At 29.3% G+C, this 24,123-nt stretch overlaps 1 protein-coding gene across 1 annotated transcript in view; it reads right to left on the minus strand.

The window, feature by feature from the left end:
* Window positions 1–99: 99 nt before the first annotated feature.
* LOC132942653 (uncharacterized) overlaps window positions 100–24,123 on the minus strand; it is a 36,290-nt gene continuing 12,266 nt past the window's right edge. Inside the window, exons 2-8 of the mRNA XM_061011220.1 lie at window positions 13,044–13,259; window positions 8,484–8,600; window positions 8,327–8,413; window positions 7,205–7,437; window positions 6,858–7,002; window positions 5,183–5,292; window positions 100–4,203 (exon numbers count right to left, since the gene is read on the minus strand). Coding sequence (XP_060867203.1) covers window positions 2,896–4,203; window positions 5,183–5,292; window positions 6,858–7,002; window positions 7,205–7,437; window positions 8,327–8,413; window positions 8,484–8,600; window positions 13,044–13,259 — 2,216 coding nt within the window. The 3' untranslated portion in view covers window positions 100–2,895. The remainder of the gene's footprint in view (window positions 4,204–5,182; window positions 5,293–6,857; window positions 7,003–7,204; window positions 7,438–8,326; window positions 8,414–8,483; window positions 8,601–13,043; window positions 13,260–24,123) is intronic.

The raw sequence follows: 24,123 nt of genomic DNA on the forward strand, positions 1-24,123 counted from the left end.
AAATGTTACAAACGTTTTAGTTGTTTATAACATTGAGTAGATTTTTTTCAATCCTATCGCTGTTTAAAATATGTATGTATAGTAAAAAAAAACAACAAATTTTGGTTTTCATATATTTATTTAATAAACATTAAATATGCTATTTTTTCCCCCAAACATTGGAAAGTAAAATATAGTTAGCATGCATATATCAACCAGTACACAATCATAAATTAACAATCCTCAATGTCTTATGTACGAGACAAAGTGACGCGATGTTGATGAACGAAAACAAAACAAATTCCGTTTCGAATAATTTCGCTTATAAAGGAATGACCTAAGGCACTTAATTATCAAAAGCCTAAACTTGTAGCATGTTGCATAACAAAATAGTAATACAATATATTGTAATTATAAATAAATATATATATACACACAAACCATATATATATACTTATTTATTTATATATAAACAGACATAATATTATATTCTTGCACAAATTAAGCCAAACCAGACCGGGAAATGGGGGTGATGATATTATAATTGTTACACTATAGATATTTTATATAGGTATTATCTATATAATAAGTATGTAAAAAAAAAATGTATATAATAGTAAACGTTAACATATTATTATCCTTGGCTTAATACTGATTTTTTATGTGTTGATATAATTTAGTTGGTGCATTAATAGTATTACAATATAGGTAGGTAGGTTAATATAATTTCAAATTGATTATTATCGGACCATATTACAATGATTACATTTGGAAATTACATGTATACATACACACATTTGTTGGCATACAATATTACTGACTGCTTTATTTATGTGTAAGTAAACTGCTAGACACATATTATTGTAATTTTACTTTAAATTATAATAATAATTCAGCATTACATATTATTACGTCTAATTAATTTTTTTAATAACTAGGTCATCTTCGGTAAGAAGAAAATATCGTTGTCAAATAACAATGATAATAGGCTAAATAAAAAAAAAAATAACATATTTTATCTATATTTTCTAAATATTTAACAGAATAAAAATGGCTGTACATTTATTTTCATTGTTAATATTATCCTGGCTTACATCAATTAGGTATGCCAGGAAGTTTTGCTTATAGATGCATAAAGTACAACCAATTTCATTTTGAAACAAATTTTGTAACAACTGTGAACTAAAATCTTAATCATTAACATTATTTTTACGGTGGGGTATAGTCTGAAAAATCTGGAAGAGTATGTGTATAAAACATCAAGATATTACATTTTTTTTAATATAATTAAAATTTTAAAGTAGGTATAAATTATACCCGTTTATTTAAGAACAAAGTTATGGATATTATGGGGACATTATATTATTAATATTTACCTTTTAAAAATTAAACATTTGCATATCATAAAAATATCAATGATAATATTGTTTTTGAAAAAATAATGTTTTATAAAACACTATACATTATGTGGAACACCCTAAACCAATTATCAAATATTTCATAACAAATTAAATTTCTATATAATAACACAACAGTAATATCCAGGCAGCCTCATACTATGCACATTTAAATATCACCCAAACAATTTAAACTAATAATGTGTTGTTTTTATTTTAATCAACTTTTACATATTAGCTACATATTATTAAAGTTAAACTAAAATTGTAGTATCATTTTTTTAAGTATAAGCACCAAATTCAGACAATACCGTTGTTATCGGCTACTATAATTACCTACTATTTGTTATCTTACGTACTACTTACGATAAATTACACACTAATTATTCTAAATTATAGTACCTATTAGATATATCTAACTTTTACGGTTAATCTGACCATTTCGGAATCTAAATAAAATAATCAACAAATTATTTCGTGTATATATTTATGAAGTTTTGAAATAAAGTAAATAGTAGTTGAGCGTTACTGAGATTGCTAATATCTAGTAAATCTCAATACAATTAAGTAATTTTTTCTTATAATACATATTAATGACTTTTAATGGGGCCATACAATCTCGTCCTCCTGAATATTTATATATATATATATATATACTCAAATAACGGATAATGGTTTCTGTAGCAAATCCAATATTAAAATCGAACAGTCAATTCGAAAAAACTGAGATTGTAATACTTAAGCAGGGAGTAATAGAAAATCCAAATTTATTAAATTTCAAATACAATTTGTTTGATCTCTGCAATAGACAGGTAGGTAATATAATATTATAGTCTATAGATAATTAACATTACAAAAATAATAGTGTTAGAGGTATTATAATAATGTTGACTGTCAGTGTTAAACATTTCATTACTTTATATTAAGATCAGAGATACTAAACCCATTCATATCCATTTAAACATGCAAATCAAAGATAACAATATTTCTTTTATGACTACTATATATATATATATATATATTTAATTTTCATGCCATTTTTAAACTTGATTGTTAACGACAAAAATATTTTATATTAATGATAACGATTAACAAATTTTATAATGAACTTATTAACAAATTACTCCTGAAGAGGAGATCCAAAAAGCAGTCTCATAATTACACCAAATTTCCATGGTTTATAAAAATGAAAGAAAAATTTGCATTATATGAATAATGAAACGACCTAAAAATAATCATTTAAAATGAATTTAAATGCAAATTTTTCTTTTCTTATAGCATTGAAAACTTAACTTAGAATGAGATATATTAAAAAAGACTATTCAAAGAAGTGATTAATTTGTTAATTTTTATTGTATGCCTGAGGAACTGTACAGAGGGCCTAATTTTCAAGAGGTCAACCATTGTACACGAATTTCTCGTAGTGTCCTTATCGTATTACTTTTTTTTTTGTACAGGTTTTACCGTAAATAATTACAACGTATATATCGTTTTAAATATAATGACCTTGCCTAAATAATTATTGAGTTAAACAACATATGCCACTGGATATTAGTCCGCTTTGTCGTTGATCGTGAGATGAAGAACCAGCAACCCTTGACCCGTCACTACGAGACAGCGCAGGGTAAGGGTTGCCTTGCACGTTTTTTGGACTAGTCGTACTTAGGTGTTCTTCAAAATCGTCGTATTCGCTAAGTTCGCCTTCATCGGTGCCCGAATCGTCTAAACACGGGGATAACACTAAGCCACCCTGATCGTTTAACCATTTCGTCACGGCTTCCGTAATCGGTCCCGGAACTGCTGCTGCATTGATAGGTGATGCCAATTCGAGTTTTCCCACTTCGTCCTGTCTAATTTCGTTTTCCGTATCTGAATTTCCAGTGTTCACCGCCGTCGCAAACGTTTCCTCTTCCACGGATTCACACGAATCAAGGGATTGTGTCTTGGTAAATTTAAATTGAATATGGTCTGTTGTAGACCTGGGAGTGCATTCCAACGAACAGAATTCTTCTTCTTGGATCCACTCTGTCTCCGGGCTGATAGACAACTGAATAATTTCTTCTGAAATGTTTTCTATCTCCGGTTTCGATTGATCCTCTTTGAGTGGTTTTGTAGTTTCTAATTTTTCTTGTTCTGACCTAGATTTGTTCTTTTTGGCGTTTAGTTTTTTTATAATGGCCGGTTCTTTAGCGATTTTTGATGATTTCTTACTTCCTTCGTGTTGATTTTTCGGTAAGTCTTTACTCTTCGTCTTAATGGCTGATTCTGTAGTAGCTTTTTCTCGCTGTTTGCTCTTCTTATTTCTACTTTTTTTAGTCGCCGGCTGTCCACTGCTGCCACTAACAGTTTGTGGTTTTTCATGTTTATTTTCTGTAGACCCTTTGACCATTACTTCACTGTTTGGAGAGCTAATGCCCGAGTCAGAGTTTTCTGCTGAATAGCTGGGAGCCGGTTCGGCATCTGGTTGGTCATCGGTGATCTCTACTACTTCAGCTTGTTCTTCTGGTATAACCTGGTAACCGATTGGGGCTAATTGCTCCGCGTATTGTGGTATCGGTTGGTAATATGCGGCCATTTGATCCGGATGATGGTGAACGAGGATCGGTGTTCCGTGCAGTATCTCGAATGGTGGTGGACATTCCATATGAAATGGTGGTGCGCTGTGAGACAACTGGACGGGTATGACATTCACAGGTGTCGAACCACCACTATTGTTTGTCAGCACACCCGAATCAGAGGTCTTCTCTGAGTCCAGCACGAGGTCACAACTAGCACCAGATTGACTTTTTTGTTCTTCTGAACTAGAGTCTGAATATTCATCGGTTACCTAAAAATAATAATTTTTAATTCAAATAAATATTGTAAATAAATTTCAATTTGATAAACTAAAGATTTATATAAAACAATTCAATTAATATTTAATTTTAATTTTAATTTTTAAAGAACTTTTAAACTTTTATAATTTATAGGCTTACGTAATTTAATAAATAGTTGATATGTTACCTTTCTATGTATTCAATACACTTTGGTAAAAATAATAAAATTTAATAGGTACAGTTTATAAAATGATTTTGCTTTATTTCTTTTAATTTTAATGTAATTGATAAAACAATTTTAATAAAATTAATTTATAAAATGATAATATTTACTGGGGTTTTGTTCCATGAACTGAAACGTATACGTTATATTACATTTTAAACTTGGTATAAGCACTTTTCATTTTTTTCTATGTCCTTATTATATTTATTATTTAAAAATTAAATTTGAAATCCAATTTTTTTTTTAGATTTAATAATGATGTATTATATAATAATTACATCATGGTTTAAAATATAAATAATCGCTATTTGATACCGATTACTGTGATAGACGTTCTCATGGCATAAATAAATTTATTTTTAAACCACATTATTGACCTTTTGCCTTTAATTCTTTTGTGTTTGAATAGTGTTGGTGTTTGCCAGAGTAACTAATTCCTTTTTTATTTTTTATTTTTGAAATGTCAATTGTTAGTTATTTTCACGTCACTTGTTCCTAGTGGAATGTCAATTTGATTTTATTTTTAAATAATATAATATAATGCAATAGTATGGTAAATCAAAATGTTTAGAACAGCTAGTGATAGTGTTCAAGGAAAATAATCATCCAATATCGTTTTTAAAAGTAGTCTAGGGCTATATTATTCATATTATAAGTAGAATTTAACTAAACATTAATCATATACCTATCGTTGATCAAACATTTAATCTAACTGACAGGCGAGTTAGTTTTATGAGTATTTTTAGTTTATACTTAGTATAACTTACGTCTCCACGCTTTCTACGCTTCTTTTTCTTACGCCGCTTTCCGTTGGTGTAATCACAACTAATTGAAGGCGAAGGAGGAGACTGTGGTTGTGGAACTTGAATGCTTACACCTATATAATTAAAAATACATTTTCCTGTATTAATACCTATATAATTTAAAAATTATTATTTTTATTATATACTAATATAAATAATAATTATATCATTTGCAAAATTATGTTTCATTAATCAAATTATATTTTCATTATATTTAGTGTTTTCTTTTTAAACTATTCTCTTTAATTTTCTATTTAAATCAGATAACAAAATATAAGGTATATTCCGGTTACGCAATAAACGTTCAGACTTTTGAACTATTTATAGATTTAAAACAAATCGTCCTTATTCATGATTTCTATACACGATAATTTAGTAGAAATATGTTCATTATCTATGCTCAGTATGTGGCTGGTTGTACAGTAGAAATGTAATAGGTAACTAATAATTATGTGCATTGTGATTTAGGGTGTACATAATTTTTCAAAATAAATGTTTTTGCAACACCGAAAAATCGAAAAAAAATCTGTTCAATTGATTTCTGATAACTTGACGTTTTCAATCTATTCAATTGTATTTATTCGTATTATTCATAGAATATACAATTATGTGTATATAATAAACAATTTAATATTCTATAATGATGTGTGATGCAATAAAAAAAACAAAATAATATACAAAACTAAAACAGAGATTGTAGATTGCAATAATTAGTAATATAATTTAAAAATCTCAAGTCATTAAATCACAAACTAAAAATCATAAATCGTTTCTATGATTTTCAACTAGTATATTATTTTTGTAAACGTGTACGTATAGAAATCCACCTTCCGTCAAGTTAGAAAAAATGCTAGTTATAAAAATAGTAATTTGAAATTATGCCTTTTGGCTCCATTCCACGACAGCGTATAGAATAAAGAACAATAAGACCGGTTAAAAAACACCGTGTTCATTTTATCCAACGTTCATAAATATGAATAAAAAAACTGTGGCTGAAACGGGAAAACTTGGCGACGAGTTCAAACAGGAAATAATGAGAAGAATAGACACGTTGTCTATGTCATGATGTCGGGAGCTGTGATATTGATTGGTAACATTCATCACCTAATAATATTACGGCTGTGTGCTAATCGTCGGGATGTAAGTTATGTACCAGCATATTTTCTGGCTATCGAAGCCAAAGTTAAATTAGACGTATGGAATGTTTGGCAATGGCACGTAATCTAAATGGACATGAACTATAAGTTAATAATATTCAGGTCATCATCATCATCACCGCCGATCGTAGTGTGTTTCGTTGATTAGTACTTGATAATAAAATTATTACCTAATACCATTTAATCGCTACCGAAACTTATAGAAATCTCGGTCAGTTAACTGCCTGCAATGTATTCAACAGATATTATAAAAATAATATCGAAAGATCTTATATCGACCCAGTTTTAATTGTGCGCCAAATGGCAATGGAATATAATATACCTACCTACTTCATGTGCATCGTGTACTTATAGTATATTATATTAAATGATCTACGTTTGTTGCCCATACACATAGCGCCATTTATTTATTTTTTATTTTTTCGTTAGTTAGACTCCTTAGTGGTAGGTGGAAATATTTTTGCCGGGGTTTTGTCACTCACCATTATAATTATACATAGGAGCGCCAAACATATATCCGGGGTACATATTATATGGCTGCATTGACTGATATAAACTCTGCTGATCGTCCAGACTCGATTCCTGGGCACCACCGATTCCCACTTCTGAACTCTGAGCACTGCCGTTCTGTAATAAATTCAAAACTAATTTTAATGTTGAACAATAAACTCGAACATCTATGGATTCGGAAGTGATTTACCGGCCTCACGTCAATCATAGATCATACTATCAATAATAATGTAATATAATGTTACCACCATCATCAATCGAAAGAATGATTGCGGTGGTCAGAGACCGATAACAACATTAAAACAAAATAGATCGTCACCTGCTGAGCGTCGGCAGTCGTTGATCTCTTGTGATATCTGTTATTCGGCTGGTAAACGGCACCACCGGATATCCAGTCGGAAGTTGCGTTCGAAGGGTTGTACCAGTCGACGGGTTGCATCGGCATCGGCTGGTACAGCATCGGATGTCCGACAGGCGGAAAGTGACCCGGTGGAGGTCCCATCAGCCTGGTCGCTATACCGGTGTATGGATCATAGATCTCGTATCCGCCGCCTGCGGGTCCAACATAAATCACTTATCTAAGTATATTGTCGTTCGGGGACATTTACATTGTATGACAATGAGTTCGAGTAAAATCAAACGTATTGTGTCAAAACAACTGCTTATCGTTTTTAATTAAAACAATTAAATAAAAAAAATCCCTCTTTTAAATTGAGTACCTACTATTATAGTTATCCCTTATACGTTGCTGTTACTATGGCCATACCTAGCATTCCACTTATTTAAGTACCTACTTTATAGGAGATACGTATTTATACATAGGTAATAGACGGACACTGTTTGACTCCTCTGGCGTGGGAGGAAATTTTTAATTTTATAAAATAGTCAGTTTCATTTCTGTGAATACTTTTAAGCTACCTTACTGTAGCAGTAGTACAACTTTCCTATACATTTATAATAGGTGTAGGTACATTAAATCTACTAATATTGAACTTTGGGTTCTTTAAAGTGAATAAATTCACAACGAAAAGCACTAATAAAATAAACACTTAAGATTGAGAAAACGATAAATTACACGCACACGTAAGAACATCTCGAATTGAATGAGCTTTAAGTGTTAAACTACAGGAGCGAGTCCTATATGCAATATAGCCTCTCGTTTAGTTGCATATAAAAATCAGTGTTCACATGAAATGTTTAAAAACCATTATTAATTACATTTATTCGTTGATATATTTCATATTGTATCAATAGTAGTAGACAGTTTATTGTCCATGAATAAATAATAATTGTATAATACCTATGGCGCTAACTAAATTTCATACTATATAGTATAATTAAACAAATAATAATCACTTAAATGTAAGTTTGAACGATGCTTATTTCAACATATTATGATGCATGTGGTAATAAAGTATTATAATTTATAATCATTACGTACCATTAAGAATGTACATCATAGACGGGTCAACATATTCACCGTAAGCACACAACTCGTCCAAAGGGTTGATATCAATGGAAACACCGTCTAAAACACACGGTAATATCGATTACATATTTGTCCTATAAAATAATTTTTCTGATTTAACGTTACTGACCTTCATTTTCATTTAAAACTTCAGTAATGACTGGTACACTACTGTGCTTGCGTCTTCCCAAGTAACCTTTTTTGAACAAAACGTCTTGTCTAGGCGTTGTGATCTTTGTGTATTCATCTATAAAAATAAAAATTGAATAATAGTTTGGCAGTACTTTAGTTTTTTATAAATTAATATATTAAGCAAAATGTTTAATTGAAACTATTAACCATGTATAAAACTAAACGATAAAAACAATTTTTTCATATCAAATTTAAAACATGTTGGTTTATTGTAGATACCTACTATTTAACTGTTTATAAAACCATATCATGTGCTTTGTATATTCATATAAAATATAATTAAAACTGACTAATAAATATATGAATGTAATGTATATAATATAATTACGTTTAAATATTTTAATTCAAATAGATAAGTATTATTGTTTAAGAATCACAATCTGTATTTATTTTTCATATTTGTCGAACAAAAATATTTGCGTAACGTCTTTCTTGAAATTGCATAATAATAAAACACATTCATTACAATGATATTATATAATATTGTTTAAAACATTTTAATAATAATATAATATTGTTTGTCATCTTTCATCTACGCGATCTATAAATATATTGAGGATAAATAAAAAACAATGTTGATAATATTACGTACACGCATTTGAAACAGCGGAATCAATAAGGGACTGGGTCATTGTCCTTAAGTGCCCCATGTACCACACCATTACCCGCAAAAATATATAAGAGCGAAATCGTGTATCATTAAAATCATTCAATGAAAATTTAATGGATATCAACTCACTAGGAAATATAATATTATTATATATATTCTAACCGTCATGCTTAGCTAATAAATTTATAATAATTTTAGATTCATCTGATTTTATTTTTTTAAAAACTATACAAACCAATCTCGGTTTACTTGATTGTTGATAGATTTTTTAATAATATTCTAAGTGCAATTATAACACAAATATTGTGTTTTGGAATTTTCGAAATGTTTAAAATATTATATTGTTACGTTATGTATTGCATTACAGATCAATATTGATAGAACGTTTACTTCTTCTACACATAAACGTAAACAGTGATCCCAAACTTAACAAATATAATAATATAATATTTGATTGTAATAGCTGTTTGGAAATTGTATTTATTTATTTTATTATTTAAAACAATGTTATTATTTTATTTTATCATCAATAATTGCAACTATTTATTTATCCAGATTGTATATGACAAAATTCATGTTACATAATATTTGTATTTTAACAGATCAAAATGTACGTTACGCTGGAACCATTATAATATAATAGTTGTAAAATAAATGTTTATAAAGACATTTATGGATTGAATTTAAAAAACAAATAATGTTTTTTTTCAGTTTGATAGCAATTAAAACTAACGATTTATTTTATATTTATAAATATAAAAAATTTTTTTGAATAGTTAAAAGCTTAGAATATATTTATCTGTTTATAGGTACTCATGTGTGTTTTGTACATACAGACATGAGATCATGACATGAGCACAATACTACCTTGAAGTAAATCATTAGTTATATTTTATGCATTTTAGTTGTCAACGGCCCAATAAAAATAAGTTATAGGTATGTATATTATATAATATTGTTTGGCATAAATTATTATTTAAATCTGATCTCTGTAGTATTTAAAGATCTTGAGCTCTTTAAGGTCACCAGTTCGATCGTCAAAGTGTCTAGACTTAAAGAAAGAATAGAATACAGAATGTACCAAATTTTCGAAACATCTTTCGATAACGCACCCTACCCACACTGTTCAAAACTGTAAATGCTCCAGGTGTATGAACTATGAATCTGGAATGCACTATACAGTCCCACTTAGAAAAACACGGAGCCGCTTAAACAGCAAAAAAACTGATCAAAGAAATACTTTTAAAATTACAGAAAATCCTCGTTATGGCTATGGAATTCCAGTACAAACTCTAAAGCATATTTCCAGGAATAATGTTCCCTGAGAAAATTCCAAGAATCTCGGGATGAGTGATGACACACATCCACAACGTCTCTTGATCACACTATGGAAAGAATCATTGGATTTAAAACTTAAATACCTACCCAAACACTAATAATGACTGTAGTTTTGTCATTATATTATTTTCTTTATCATATTTTTAACAGTGTTGACAAATTTACGTATTTTATCATATTAATATAATTTTAAATTATACGAACTTTGTAGTAAATTACATGCCACACCACAAATAAATAATTATTTAGAATTATTTAGATGCTTAATGACGTCTACGCCAAGCCACTGTATATAATATTTATATTTTAGTAGGTACTTAACTCGTTTTTTTTTTTATAAATTTAATAAATGATCACCTTCAATTTATATTATCATTGTCAGTACATTTAAAATGTTCACCCATATACATTTTGTTTTATATATTATTATTTGTAGTTGTAGAATTTTGCATTATGTCTACCTATTCTATAAAATATGGTACCTAATAAATATAATCTTGAATGGCTTTTATGATCATCTCGTAAAAAGAAAGAAAATGGACATCTAAGTATAATATTTCAGATTCTAAAATAATAATTATTACAAAAAAAAAAAATCAAAGGCCAGTTAATTTATAAATACATTTTATGTGCACTATGTAAATTGTTTATTGCCGTCATTAAATTATCCTACACACAACACTTTTATACCTATGAAATATTTTATTTACTCAATAATTATCTTTCATATATCATGGGGAAAAAAATTGGCTTGAATATCTTATTAAAATAGGCGTTTTTGACAAACGTTTTTACACGGACTAAATACCTTTGGGCTTTAATGTTTATTTGTTTACTTATATTTTATTCATAAAAATAAATTTCCCATAACTATGAGTGAAATCAAAACAAATAGCTTTAAATTTTAAAATATGAAATTTCCTATCAAAACATGAAATTATTAGGTAGTAATTTTATATAGGTACAGTTAAATGGATATATTTTGAACAACAGTTTCTAAATGTTCTCTGGTATGTGAAAAATGTTATACCACCCCTTTCACCACAGTTGTTTCCCAAATCAAAAATGAAATATAATATCATATTTTTTTTTCAATAATATAGTGCTCACTGATAAAATATTACATACATGATACTTATGCTTTTACTGTTAAAGATTCTGGGCGAAACGAGGAATGTATTGATTTTTCTAAGGGTTTTGGTTTTGTATTTTCTATTGTTAACGATGTTTCTGGTAGGAGTGTTGAAACATTTTTAATTAGACCAAGCGTCGTTTGAAGATCGAGCCTAGTTGGTACCTACCTACTATCTACATGGCCGTATAGAAGAAGCCATTCATCGATTTTTCAGCAGTTTTCACGAACGTTTAGAGGAAAACCATGTACAAACAATCGCTTAAAAAATGTAAGCAAACGCTGTTTTAACCCAGCACTTAAAAAACGTTCTTTTGTAATGACTTAAAATCATATAAAAAATATTCAAAATATTTCAAAGAGAATTGAGTTTTTGTAATAATCTATAATAGTGTCTTTGCGAGTAAATTGCGATAAAATAGCCTTAGCTATTTAATGAATGAGTCGTAAATAATGCGTACATTGTAAGCAACCTATATACGATTACGAGCGCATTTCGTACTTACACGCTTCCGAGAACATCGTCACATCGACCGTTATCGGCGAGAGCTTTTTTCTGACCACTTTAATGGGCGGTCGACTATCAGCTTTATTCATTAACTTGCGTGACCATCGCCAGGTCGTACGCTGACTAAACTCATTATTACACGAGTATAATGTGTATTGCGTACCAAGCTTTTGTATTACTATTATTTTTTTTTTTTTTATCATCGTCGTCGTTGCGCGATCCCACGAACGACGTCTCTATAGTATACACTCAATGGTTAATATTGTTATTTTTGCGTATACTGCTTATACGTACCTACTCAAGTATAGTATTATGTGGCTGTAGAGCCCGGCATTTTTAACTCCAAGCAAATTGTACCTAATATCATTGACATTTTATCTACCGTTTTATGTACAAACATTTAAATTAACTTAAATTATTTTTTTTGCCAATTAAAAGTAGGATAAGAAATTTAAAATTTCTCATATAGAAAACGTATAACGATTCAATTCCATGCTGGCCGATTTTCACATATCAGCTATATTGGCCTTATTAAATGTTAAAAAAAATTATATTGTACCTACAATTACACGTGTACCCAAAGTTTTTTTTTCAATTTCACTCATTGCTGTTATTATATTATATAAGTATATAGTATGCTACCTATAAATGAGAAAATATAATATATATACAGACGATGCTTAAAACTCTTAGTTATACCGAACCAAAACGCCACAACTCACAAGTCGTTTACACAAAATGCTAGGTAGGTATAAACATTATACAACCTATACTTATATAATATGGATTTTATCAGTGACAACTATATTAATATGATAATTGTTTTTACGCGTGTTCTGAAAATCTACAAAATGGGTGGGGCGGGCCGAACAAACCCGACTGTTCTGTTTACATTATTTTCACTACTTACCCTCGTTAAACGTGACGGTCGAAGATTCCACGTGATTATTCTGTGGACCGACACCCGTTGAATTATTATTTCGGTTCGGCAACTGATGCTGTTGGTACGTAGTTTGGTGTTGAGTGTGATGACTTCGTCTGCCTGCCGCCGCGGCAAAATTCGCCGGTTTCTGGTCCGTCGCGTGACGGCCAGACGGTTGTTCGACAGCCGCATACGGTTTATCCGCTGTAACAGTTATATAATGTTTTTTTTATTTCCGGTTAGTCGTAAAATATAATCATGATAATATCCTGAAATTATTGTTATTTTTATAATGACAAACACTGTTATAAATGTATTGTTGTATTGTTATTATCGCATATTAACTCTTTTATTTTTTGTGTACACCGGTCCGAATAGCGACGACAGACGTAATTCTGCGATGTTACATATTTTACGTCATGTCTCTGTACCTGCACAGTGTGCATACGTCATGGACCCTGGTCGTTGTACAGTATTATATAATTATACTATTATTACATTCTAGTGGTAGTTTTATACATGTATGCATATTATATATTATAGATATTATACTATCTGACTACACCCGGGTGGAGAATTAGAATTTATAAAATGTTTTTTTTTTAATGTAGTGCTAAACCCGAACAGATGGCATCTCGGGAGTATTGTTAATTGTTATATTTTATCTTCTCAGTTTTTGGGTTCAGAAAATGAATTGGTCGCATATTACTTATTTATAATGTACAAAAATCTATGCACGTGTTAATGGAGCCAGTCATTTCGAAGATCGTCTCAGACAAAAACGGGCATCACTTTCTTTTTTAAATATAGGAGATGATGTATGTACATATACGTATGGAAATTCCGGTAATCCGCATAAAACGGTGCATCCAGCATCTTTCTACGATTGTCGACACACGTTTATTTTATCACCAATGAATCTATCATTTATATCGGTGCTGTAGCCAGGTAGCTACGATGACGGTTCGACATTAACCGTCAAGTGGTATGTATATGTAACAGAGACGAGCCATGGATGACTATTCTTTGTGTATAATATAACTAGTGGTATTTAGGTAGGTTCTCTTTAAATTTGATTGTAAAATGTTTAACAATAGGAACTGGATATATAATATACGACAGTACGGCACTATAACGATAGTTAAAACATTTCGTTATATTAGTATACACAATAGCCTCAATAGGTACTAACATTTCGAAATCAGGAGAAAAAAAATAATTGCACTTAAAATATTTTTTTTTGGTGAACGCCAGAAAACGAATACGGTTTTTAACTTAAAGTGTAACAAAAACAAATATTAATTAATTAGAAAAAAAACACAACAAAATGTCTTAATACAAAGTAAATATTATCAAAGGTCCACGATTAAAACAGCTAGTGAGTATAATATCATATTATTATAATGGCAAAGGTGTTCTTTTTATCATCACTCGACACCGGGTTCAAGTTTAAAGAAAGTTATCGTTAATAAATGTTTACAGGTGATTATAAATTTATAAATTTAAATTATTGATGTATAATTTATGAGAGCTCCTTGGCAACTTCTAAACCCTATATACCTATACACTATACATATACCAGCGTTTGAAGACGGTCATATAAATAGCCATCCCAAATGGTTATACGGCCCGTGCGATAGAATTATTTTTAGTGTCGCACAAGTAGATTTGACATTTAAATATGAAAAAAGTGAATTTCTCTCATTAATCATTTTAACAATGCGTTCCTGCAATGATGGTCTTACTCCATAAATGCGTAATGGATGACAAATAGTTATCAACAGTAACTGTTATATGTATATATAGGTACTTATCATTTGTACTACCTATAATTTGTTCCAGAATAATAATCCTCCATAAACATTAAGCCTACGAGAGTTTATTAATTTATCTATTAAAAACGTATAACAATGTCTTTTAAAAATATTATACAAACGTATTATACACAAGTAATGTTATGTTCATTTTAAATAAGAAAATTAATACCTCAGAAATGCCTTTAGATACGCGTGGGTTAATATTATGTTTAAAGGTTTTTTTTCTGAAATTATATAAAGTTATTTCTCTGAAAAAATAACACATTTTAACGAAATAAATAATTCAGCTCTGTATAGTATGTCTTAAAAACATTTGAAATATAATCCATGTTCCTAGCGAGTAATGATCAAAGGACGTTTTCATAATTGTTTAACATCGTTACCTTGTTGTGTATAATTGTATATTATAAAAGGGAACAGAAAAATATTTGTAGTATAGCACATTATTTTTGCTTATAATCTATGTTTGCCTTAACTCCAAAAATGCATGCAAGAAAAGAAAAAACAATACAGACTTTTTTTAATATATATCTGAAAATTTCTCTTAGGTGAGTTTAACTATTTAAGCATATAATACTCAGTGTTGGAGAAGTTACTTATTTTTGGTAATTAAATTACATTACTAATTCCTTATCAAAATTGTAACTAGATTATTTTTAAGTTACATTTTTTATTTGGTTAAGTTACATTACTTTTGAGTTTAAAAAGTAACTCAATTACAATAGAAGTTACTTTTTTTCTTCAAAAATATCACTGTAGCTTAATAATCATGTAATCAATACAACAATACATAAAATAAATAGGCGATGACAATCAACAATATGAAATTGTTAACAGATACTCATTAATAAAATTATGCTACACTATTATTGTTATTATTGTCCGCGAAGATTCAACACAGAGTAAATAATAAGAATTTCATTCTAAAAGTAACACTTTATAGTCAAATAGTCAATATCAGTTCAGACAACTTTACCTATACATTATAATACTTATAAGTTATATGGTATATTTTAGTATTTACACACAATATTATCAAATACGTTCTAAAAATGTATTAAACCAAAATATGTAACGAATAATTTGGTAATAATTACTACACAAATTAACTTAAATTACATATAAATTACTTACAATAAAATGTAATTAAATTACCATCAAATTACTTGAAAAATAATTTCGTTACAGTAACTTGTAACTTAAGTTAAGTTACTCCCCAACACCGAAAATATTTGTATAATTGTATAAACAAAACAATTAATCAGTGACATTGTTAATAAGTTTTCATATTACTAAATAAATAAATGTTTGGATTATTATGGGTCACCTTGAATAAAGGTCGTCTGTCAAAAGTCTAACAGCATTTTTGTAATCAAACTGTATTCGACCGGAAAATATTGAATTCGACAGGTGTTTAAAATACTACTGGAATAAAAACAAAATCGATTATATTTTGAATCCATTCAAATTTAAATTAAATTGAAGGACAGAGAAGTTTTAATTTTAATTAAATAAAACCCCCCTTACATCCCATTAACATCTATGACCATTGACCATAAACAAAATATACTATATTCAAAAGTTCTACGTCATAATTATTACTTATAAGTTATAACTTGGTTTATAGTTCACAAATAATAATAGTATAGTTTTTTTTTATAAACTATAACTTTAATATATTAATATTATATAAATATTATTGAAAAATTTACATTTTTGTATTTTTAACTTTATAATATGTGATAACAGGTTAATTTTTTTCAAAACCTGTTAGAACGATCTTATTTTAGAACTTTAATAGTATTGTTCTGATTACCTATTGTATAAGATAACAATAATTTATAATAATAATTAAAACATAAATTATATGTAATCGCTTTTAAAAATACATTCAATTAATTTTCGCCACGTTTAGTTAACACGAATGACGTTAAACTGTTCGAAGTTCGAACATAATATTATATTAGGACACCATATTACTATACACCTAATCAACATTTTTGAATCTTTAAGTTGTTTTGTGTTTTAAATTTTTTTAAATATTAAATTTAATATTATTAATTATTACCTACGTTTAATAGTTACTACCACAAAATTGCTTATCATTTAATGATATCGCTAAATAATCATAAACGTCTAATTACGATATGTTTATTGGTGCTTTTAACAAAAGGTTAACATCATATTATATTGGTTTTTTTTTCGGTTAGGTTCTAGGTATCTAGTAAATGATCAAATTTATGTTTCTTAAATTAATGTTATCTGTCTTAGAACATGATACTCTGTATCATGACCTGTAATATTATACTCATAATTATAAATTATGTACATATTCAATCAATATTACCTACTTGAAGCATTAAGGAGATTAAGGGCCGTTCTTACAATTTCCGGTAAAGTGTCGGTTAACGCTAACCGACTGACAACAGATTTTATTACCGGCAGAATTCGGCCGGTTAAGTGTCGATTAACTTTAACCGGACATTGTAAGAATGGCCCTAAGAGTTTTATGCTGCAGTAACTATACAAATTACAAATTTAACTTAGATACTAAATAGTATATTATTATGACATATGTCTATATTAAATATAAAAGTACTATATATAGAGAAAATGGTAAAATATAATTAATTTTTTTGAACAGTCGAGAAGCTTATAAAAGCAAGTACATATTTTTAACACAATCATGACAATTTTAGTTAACCTCGATGTCACAGAAAAATAGTTTTGATTAAAATTGTTTTTCTGTGACAGTAGGTACTCTGCTCAGAACTGTTTCCAGAATAAAATGATTTACAACGTAAACAGTTTGGATTTCTACTAATATAGTATATTATATTATATTTTAAGTAGGTTATTTACTTATCATGGCAATACCAGTTCATGGAAGAGCATAAGTCAATGGGTTAAATTAAATTTAACAATTATTTTTTTTTTAATTAAATATATTTTGTTATCTGTTTATTTATTTATTTCCTACAACCATATCGAATAAAAAACTGATGAAATATTATGTAAATTTTTTAAAAACTTGTACCTATTTCACGTTGTTATATTATGTTTAATAATAATTATACGTCGATAACCAATGTTAACTTGTAATTAGCTTAACAATATTGTGGTATAGTGGCATACTATTCATGTGTTGTTAAATCCAAGTATCTTAATACTATGAAATCTAACGCACAATCGTGCATTTTCCAGTAATCGTGGTAGTTTTTATTAAAATTATATGTATATAGGGACCATACTTAAATTAAAAATTATTGAAATATATTTTTTTTATTAGGTATTACTTATTTAAGAAACAGAATTATTATACAATTATCATCAGCACCATTCTCTTTCTAGGTTTTGTAGACTATACATAATTTCATAATGTTAAATGCATTAATGAACTAATATTTAACATATTATTATTTTGTACTTTATATTATTTTTAGTTTATTTTTATTTTTATATTTTGACACAGGATTAAACGGTCTAGGGGTGTATTCATTGAAAATATATAAATAGAAGGTATATTTATATAATATTATATAAATATAATATAAAAGGTTGATCTTTTCGGTACCGCGTGGCTTTTGCGTGGTTGGCATTTAAGAAAACATAGAACCACATTTCACAATAATGCAAGGGTCGTTGTTAGGTTCTATTCATTGTTCCTTGTATAATATAAGATGTATATTTGGGGGGGGCGACGCATTTTCAAATTAACAACTACTCTTATTCGTGTTGTATTTTATCAAGATATGATAAATATGGATTGTTCCTATACCACGAAAACGCCTATACAAACATAATAGTTTATTAAAAATAAACATTGCGACTTGCTAGACCATAATATGCAGTTGTAGAGGGTATGTGCCGATCATCGAACCTGTCATAATATGTTAAATCGTATTATTATTTATTATATACGTCGATGGCCAAATCAAAACGGTTCATATTTTTCTCGGATTTCGTTCACTATCAAAGTTTTTCCCATCGACATTTTCGGCGAGTATTTTTGAATGAGAATACCTATAGCTAACTGAAACCATACAACAAACTTTCCGCTAACAACATATCTACAAAAATGTCCAATATACGAATACTGGTGGAAACATTTCGTATACACAACACAATTTCATATCGATTTAATGTTTTATACAATTACGATTAATAATAAATTAATAAACCATGTACAATATTTTTTATGGGTGTGTAAGAACCTCTTCTGGAAAATAAACCCCTTGTCATCGGGTATACAAAATTACGACTGTGAAATGCACGTATGGGATGGGTGGCGACAAAACTTTTCAGCCACTGACGTATTATACCAATATTTATATGTATTATTAAATGTTACAACAATAATGACAGACAACGGTATGGTAATCAATAGTTTTAAATATTATTAGAATGGTACGCCGCACACGCGGTGAGCACTTGAAATTAATTTTTTCTTTTTTGGTTTTAAGGCATTCAAATGGACACAAATATAATATCAAAGGAAGCCTAGTTGTTCTGCAGCACACAACACAGATGTGCGTGTAATGTGTAATTTCACAATAAGGGATAATCGTTTTTTTTTCACCACCATTATTATTATTATTTTTCACGTCAATGACGATCATCGGTGTACCCACACAATTTTTTTTTCAACTCGTTTATACACTTGCAGATGTGCGGTGCAAAGTGTCCATATATTTTTGTGGTTGTGCATCGAACATCTGGATGTTATGTTGTTATATTGCACTTGAGGACGGACCACCTCAGGGATAGGCGTCGTGGGGATGGTCGTCGAAACACATTTTACGTTTACGGCAATAAAATATACTATCTCTCATAATATAATAATAAATTATTATCTTAGTTGATTATTGAATATTTTTATTTTTATTATTATTTGTTGAATGAATGCCCCTGTTAAAACGTTTAAAACTCTTGTTGGCCTTGTTCGCGTCGGCCGTTGCAGTTTTTCCGATATTTCATAAAACGGTCAGGATGATATAATGACACGGTGTGACTTTACACATAAGATTCTATTTGAATAGACAATACATTACATGATGCATGGTGAAAAATAAAAATTATATGTAACCACACTGTGTGAGCGCGATAAGTACGGCGTCTGTTCGAACACGTGCAGCGGAAGTAATGGTTTCTCCAAATGAGTTTTTAACAGAAGGACAATAATCGAAATATCATAAGACACAACGATATCGACCATACTATCATAAATAACGATGTGCTGCCTTCGTAAATGTCTTCGATAAATAAGGTGAAAAGGCCACGCGTAGATACGTATTCGTCTTATAGGTGTGGCGTGGCGCCATATGATATCCGGAGATAACGGAAAATATTGTATAAATACTAAATAGGATATACGCGCTAACAATTTTTGTTAGTTCCCGAAACGGGCGAATATCAGAAACGGTATAACTTTTGAAATCATAAAGCTATTTTTTATATATACATAATATATAAAACCATAGTTTTGCAGCTCGAGAGGAATCCTGGCGGACGGTATTGTATATTAAAATGGATACCTCTATGCAGACTACGCACAGCCAACACAACCGTCGTCGGGAAGTATGCTTAAATGCATTCGTATAAATGTGTTTCTATATCGAATAAACATAAGAATATTGTTCTTGTACATATGACTATAATACGTGGACGATGTAAACTATCGATTTATTACGGGACAGCTGCGTTGACAACGGATTTACGTAACGCAGACGTCTAGACGGCTGCAGCAGTGTGCGGCGAATTGAAAAGTGTGCGAATGTAATAATAATTAAATAAACGCGTCGGGTTAAGGTGTATATTATAATAGTGTGCGCAGTGGTTGTATATTATATTCGTATAATGAAATATAATAATTGATATTATTTTATGTCGTTTAAAAATGTTTTCGTTACGCGTGTATATGTGACGACCACCTTTAGGATTAGAACGGAGTGTGGTTTTAAATGTTCACGTATAGACTATAATATATAGTATATATGTAGTTAAAAGACCATTGTGTCAAATATTTCTAGTGCTTATTCCAAGAGATCGTCTTTTTTTATATTGTCATACGCAAGACGTAAATACACATAATTTTCCCTCGGAATCAAAGAAAAATCGCGAGGTATCGCAGGAGGTTGTATTACGACAACTCCCGTTTTGAACGAAATCATCTTTTAGTTATTCAAGTAGTTGTGATTAAAAAAAAATAAGTATATTGGAGACTGCCTTCTCGTCGAGTATTGTATTATTATACCCATCACATATAAACGAGATACTACTTCCCTTGTTCGATGTAAGTATATGTATATATTATATTTATATGATTTCAAACCAATCTGCAGTCTTTGCATCGTATCTTTTTCTCGTATTTATGATTAATAAAATAACGTAATATAGTTACCCCACACTATCGACACAATGACGTTTGTATACTGAACTACTGGGTATGCTAAAATATTTATATATACCGAAATACGAATACGTACTTTGTAAATTGCAATACCTATTGATGAATACAGTGTATTGTAAACTATAATGTCATATCTAATTCAGTCACAAGAGTCTTGTAAATAGTAGGTACATTGTGTATAATAATATATTATTATACCTATATTATCGTGCGTTTATGTTATTTAGTTATAAGAATGTAATCATAGGTATAACTTTCATGCTTTATAGTTTCATAAGGATGTAATAACTAAAAATAACTTAATAATTGTTTTTTAAATTATGTGAAGATGTCATATTTTAATTAAATTAAAGTTTAGGTTCTTTAGAAAACCTCATAGGTAATAACTAATAATCCAACAATAATTGATTGTAAAATGTTGAATATATACGTATTGTATTAGTAAATTATGGATGGAATCATAATAATTCAATGGAATTAACCAACGAGTAATGAACCAAATAGTATTGAGCTGTAATTGAACATAATATTAAATGTGCATACCGATATGTACTTAAAACAATTTTTCTAATATAGTTAAACTCGTGTAAGACTAAAATATGTAAAAAGTTGGCAGGATCTAAAAAAAATGTTTTTGTAGTTTTTGGATCTCAACAACATTGGGTTTGTGTCAAGGTTACTGTTTATACGGCTGGAATGCGTGGTTTTATCTAGGGCAAGGATTCGTCGCAAAGAACCCGGATGGTCACCCATCCGGGTGCCTGCGACGCCGAACGATACTTGACCACATCACGTATTAGCGACTACAGCCAACCGCCAAGCCCCTAAAAAATATAGGCCATAGCCTATTGTAGACTAGGTATTGTGCAATATTGTTTCACTCATTGATATTATGGATCCTAAATGTGTAACGCGTATACTAGACGTGCAGTGGTATTATTTTATTGTGGCCGACAACGGTACACAATTTTTTATGATAGGGTTTGAATTTGACCGGGTGAAAAAGAAAACCATCGCATCACGGTCGGTGCAAAAAAACGTAGTGTTTACAGAGAATTTGACGCCAAAATGTCGTCTATATTATCGTCCTTTTATAAGCCCCGTGTCTATACCGCACAGTGGCATATTTACGGTGTGACGACAAAAAAAAAATGTATCTCCTTTTGCTATTTTCTTTAGGATTGATTTAAAATTGTCTCTTTTATGTTACAGTCATCTATCAAACAAATATAATATTTATCACGTGTTTGAATTTAGACGTAATTACTGTTTTAGTAATATCTATTTTGACATATTTTATTGATTTAATAACGCAGTATAACCTTGATTATAATAGTATACTTATCTTTTTGTTATCAGTTGTATTTCATTTAGACACATACCCGGACACATAGTACAATACACAGATAAAATAAACCTATGAGGCAATTCAAAATTTAAATTCAAGTACCTAGAGTAATACCAATTTGGCAGCACATTGGAAAGTTATTTTCGACACCATTTCACAGGCGCGTAATATTGGCAATTTACGTTCAACAACTCACTTTTAGTTTCGATGGGTACGAAGTAAGTGATTATAAGTGTGTGACCGAATATCGAAGTATAGTGTAATGGAGATAAGATACATCCTTATTATGTTACCAATCGAATAGCCAACAACTAATATTTTTCACTAAAAAGCAAGAATTATCTGTCATGAATAATAGTCAAAAACTTAAAAAAGTGCAATCAAATTCAAGTCAATTTAATAATAAACTTTAATAGGTTTTCAGATTTTTTAACCCATTAATAGTTTTATTGGGACGATGGACAAAATATAAGTAGGTTTTCATAAAATAATATGGCTGATTTCGAACTTTTTTCTTACTTCTTAGTTTAATAATATATACTTACTTCCATTTATTTTTTTAATATTATTGAATATAGCTTTAATTTAACTATTCAATAATTCGTAATTCGCCAATAATATTATATTTTATTACGTTTTTATGTTTTATTGTTATATGTTAAAAATATATAATTTCACAAGTTCATTTTATTATTCATTAATAATTCAATTTGTTCGTATGCAACAGAAATGGTATTACCTATCCTATTTGTAATTTATGTCACTGTTAGGCAGTTCAATAATTTTGAATGATTTTTGTTTTACTGCTTAATATATCTACGTAATCTAGCACAAGTTGCAAAACACAATCAACATTCAATCCATTAGCTACATTAAAATATCTTTTTACTTCAAGAATATATTAAATATAAGAACATTAAACCAATTGAAAATAATATATTAAGGAATGACAATATTGTAAGTAAATATAATATGATAATAATAACTAGTAGGTGGTATATGATAAGTATTGGATTAGAAAGAAACAACTTTAATAAATATTATAATTTATAAACATAATAATTCCCTACTTTTAATCCCAGAGTTGTTATTTGGAAATTAAACCAATAGCTTAAGATACCGTGAGTGTCGACAAAAACCGGGTACACTCTATAAATCATTACTTTTTTTTTACTTAGTACCCAATACATATTTATGAATTCGATTTGCGGGACATGATACTACAAGATCATAAATTCCCAAGACTTACAATTTTTCAACTCTTGTATTTTGCGCATGTGCAACATCTTTAGCTTCACTTTTTCTGTGTACCCTGTTTTTGTAAACACACGGTATAGCTGGAAAATTCATCGCATCGTGTGGATCCAATCGAGCAAAATGTGACGTAAATTCGTAACCTAATGTGTACCACGTGACCTTCACAGTTATTATATGAATGAACATTATTGTAATAACATGTGATTCCCATTAGATCAATATACCAGACAATCAAGA

The sequence above is a fragment of the Metopolophium dirhodum genome, chromosome 4, assembly GCF_019925205.1.
Source record: "Metopolophium dirhodum isolate CAU chromosome 4, ASM1992520v1, whole genome shotgun sequence".
NCBI lineage: Eukaryota > Metazoa > Arthropoda > Insecta > Hemiptera > Aphididae > Metopolophium > Metopolophium dirhodum.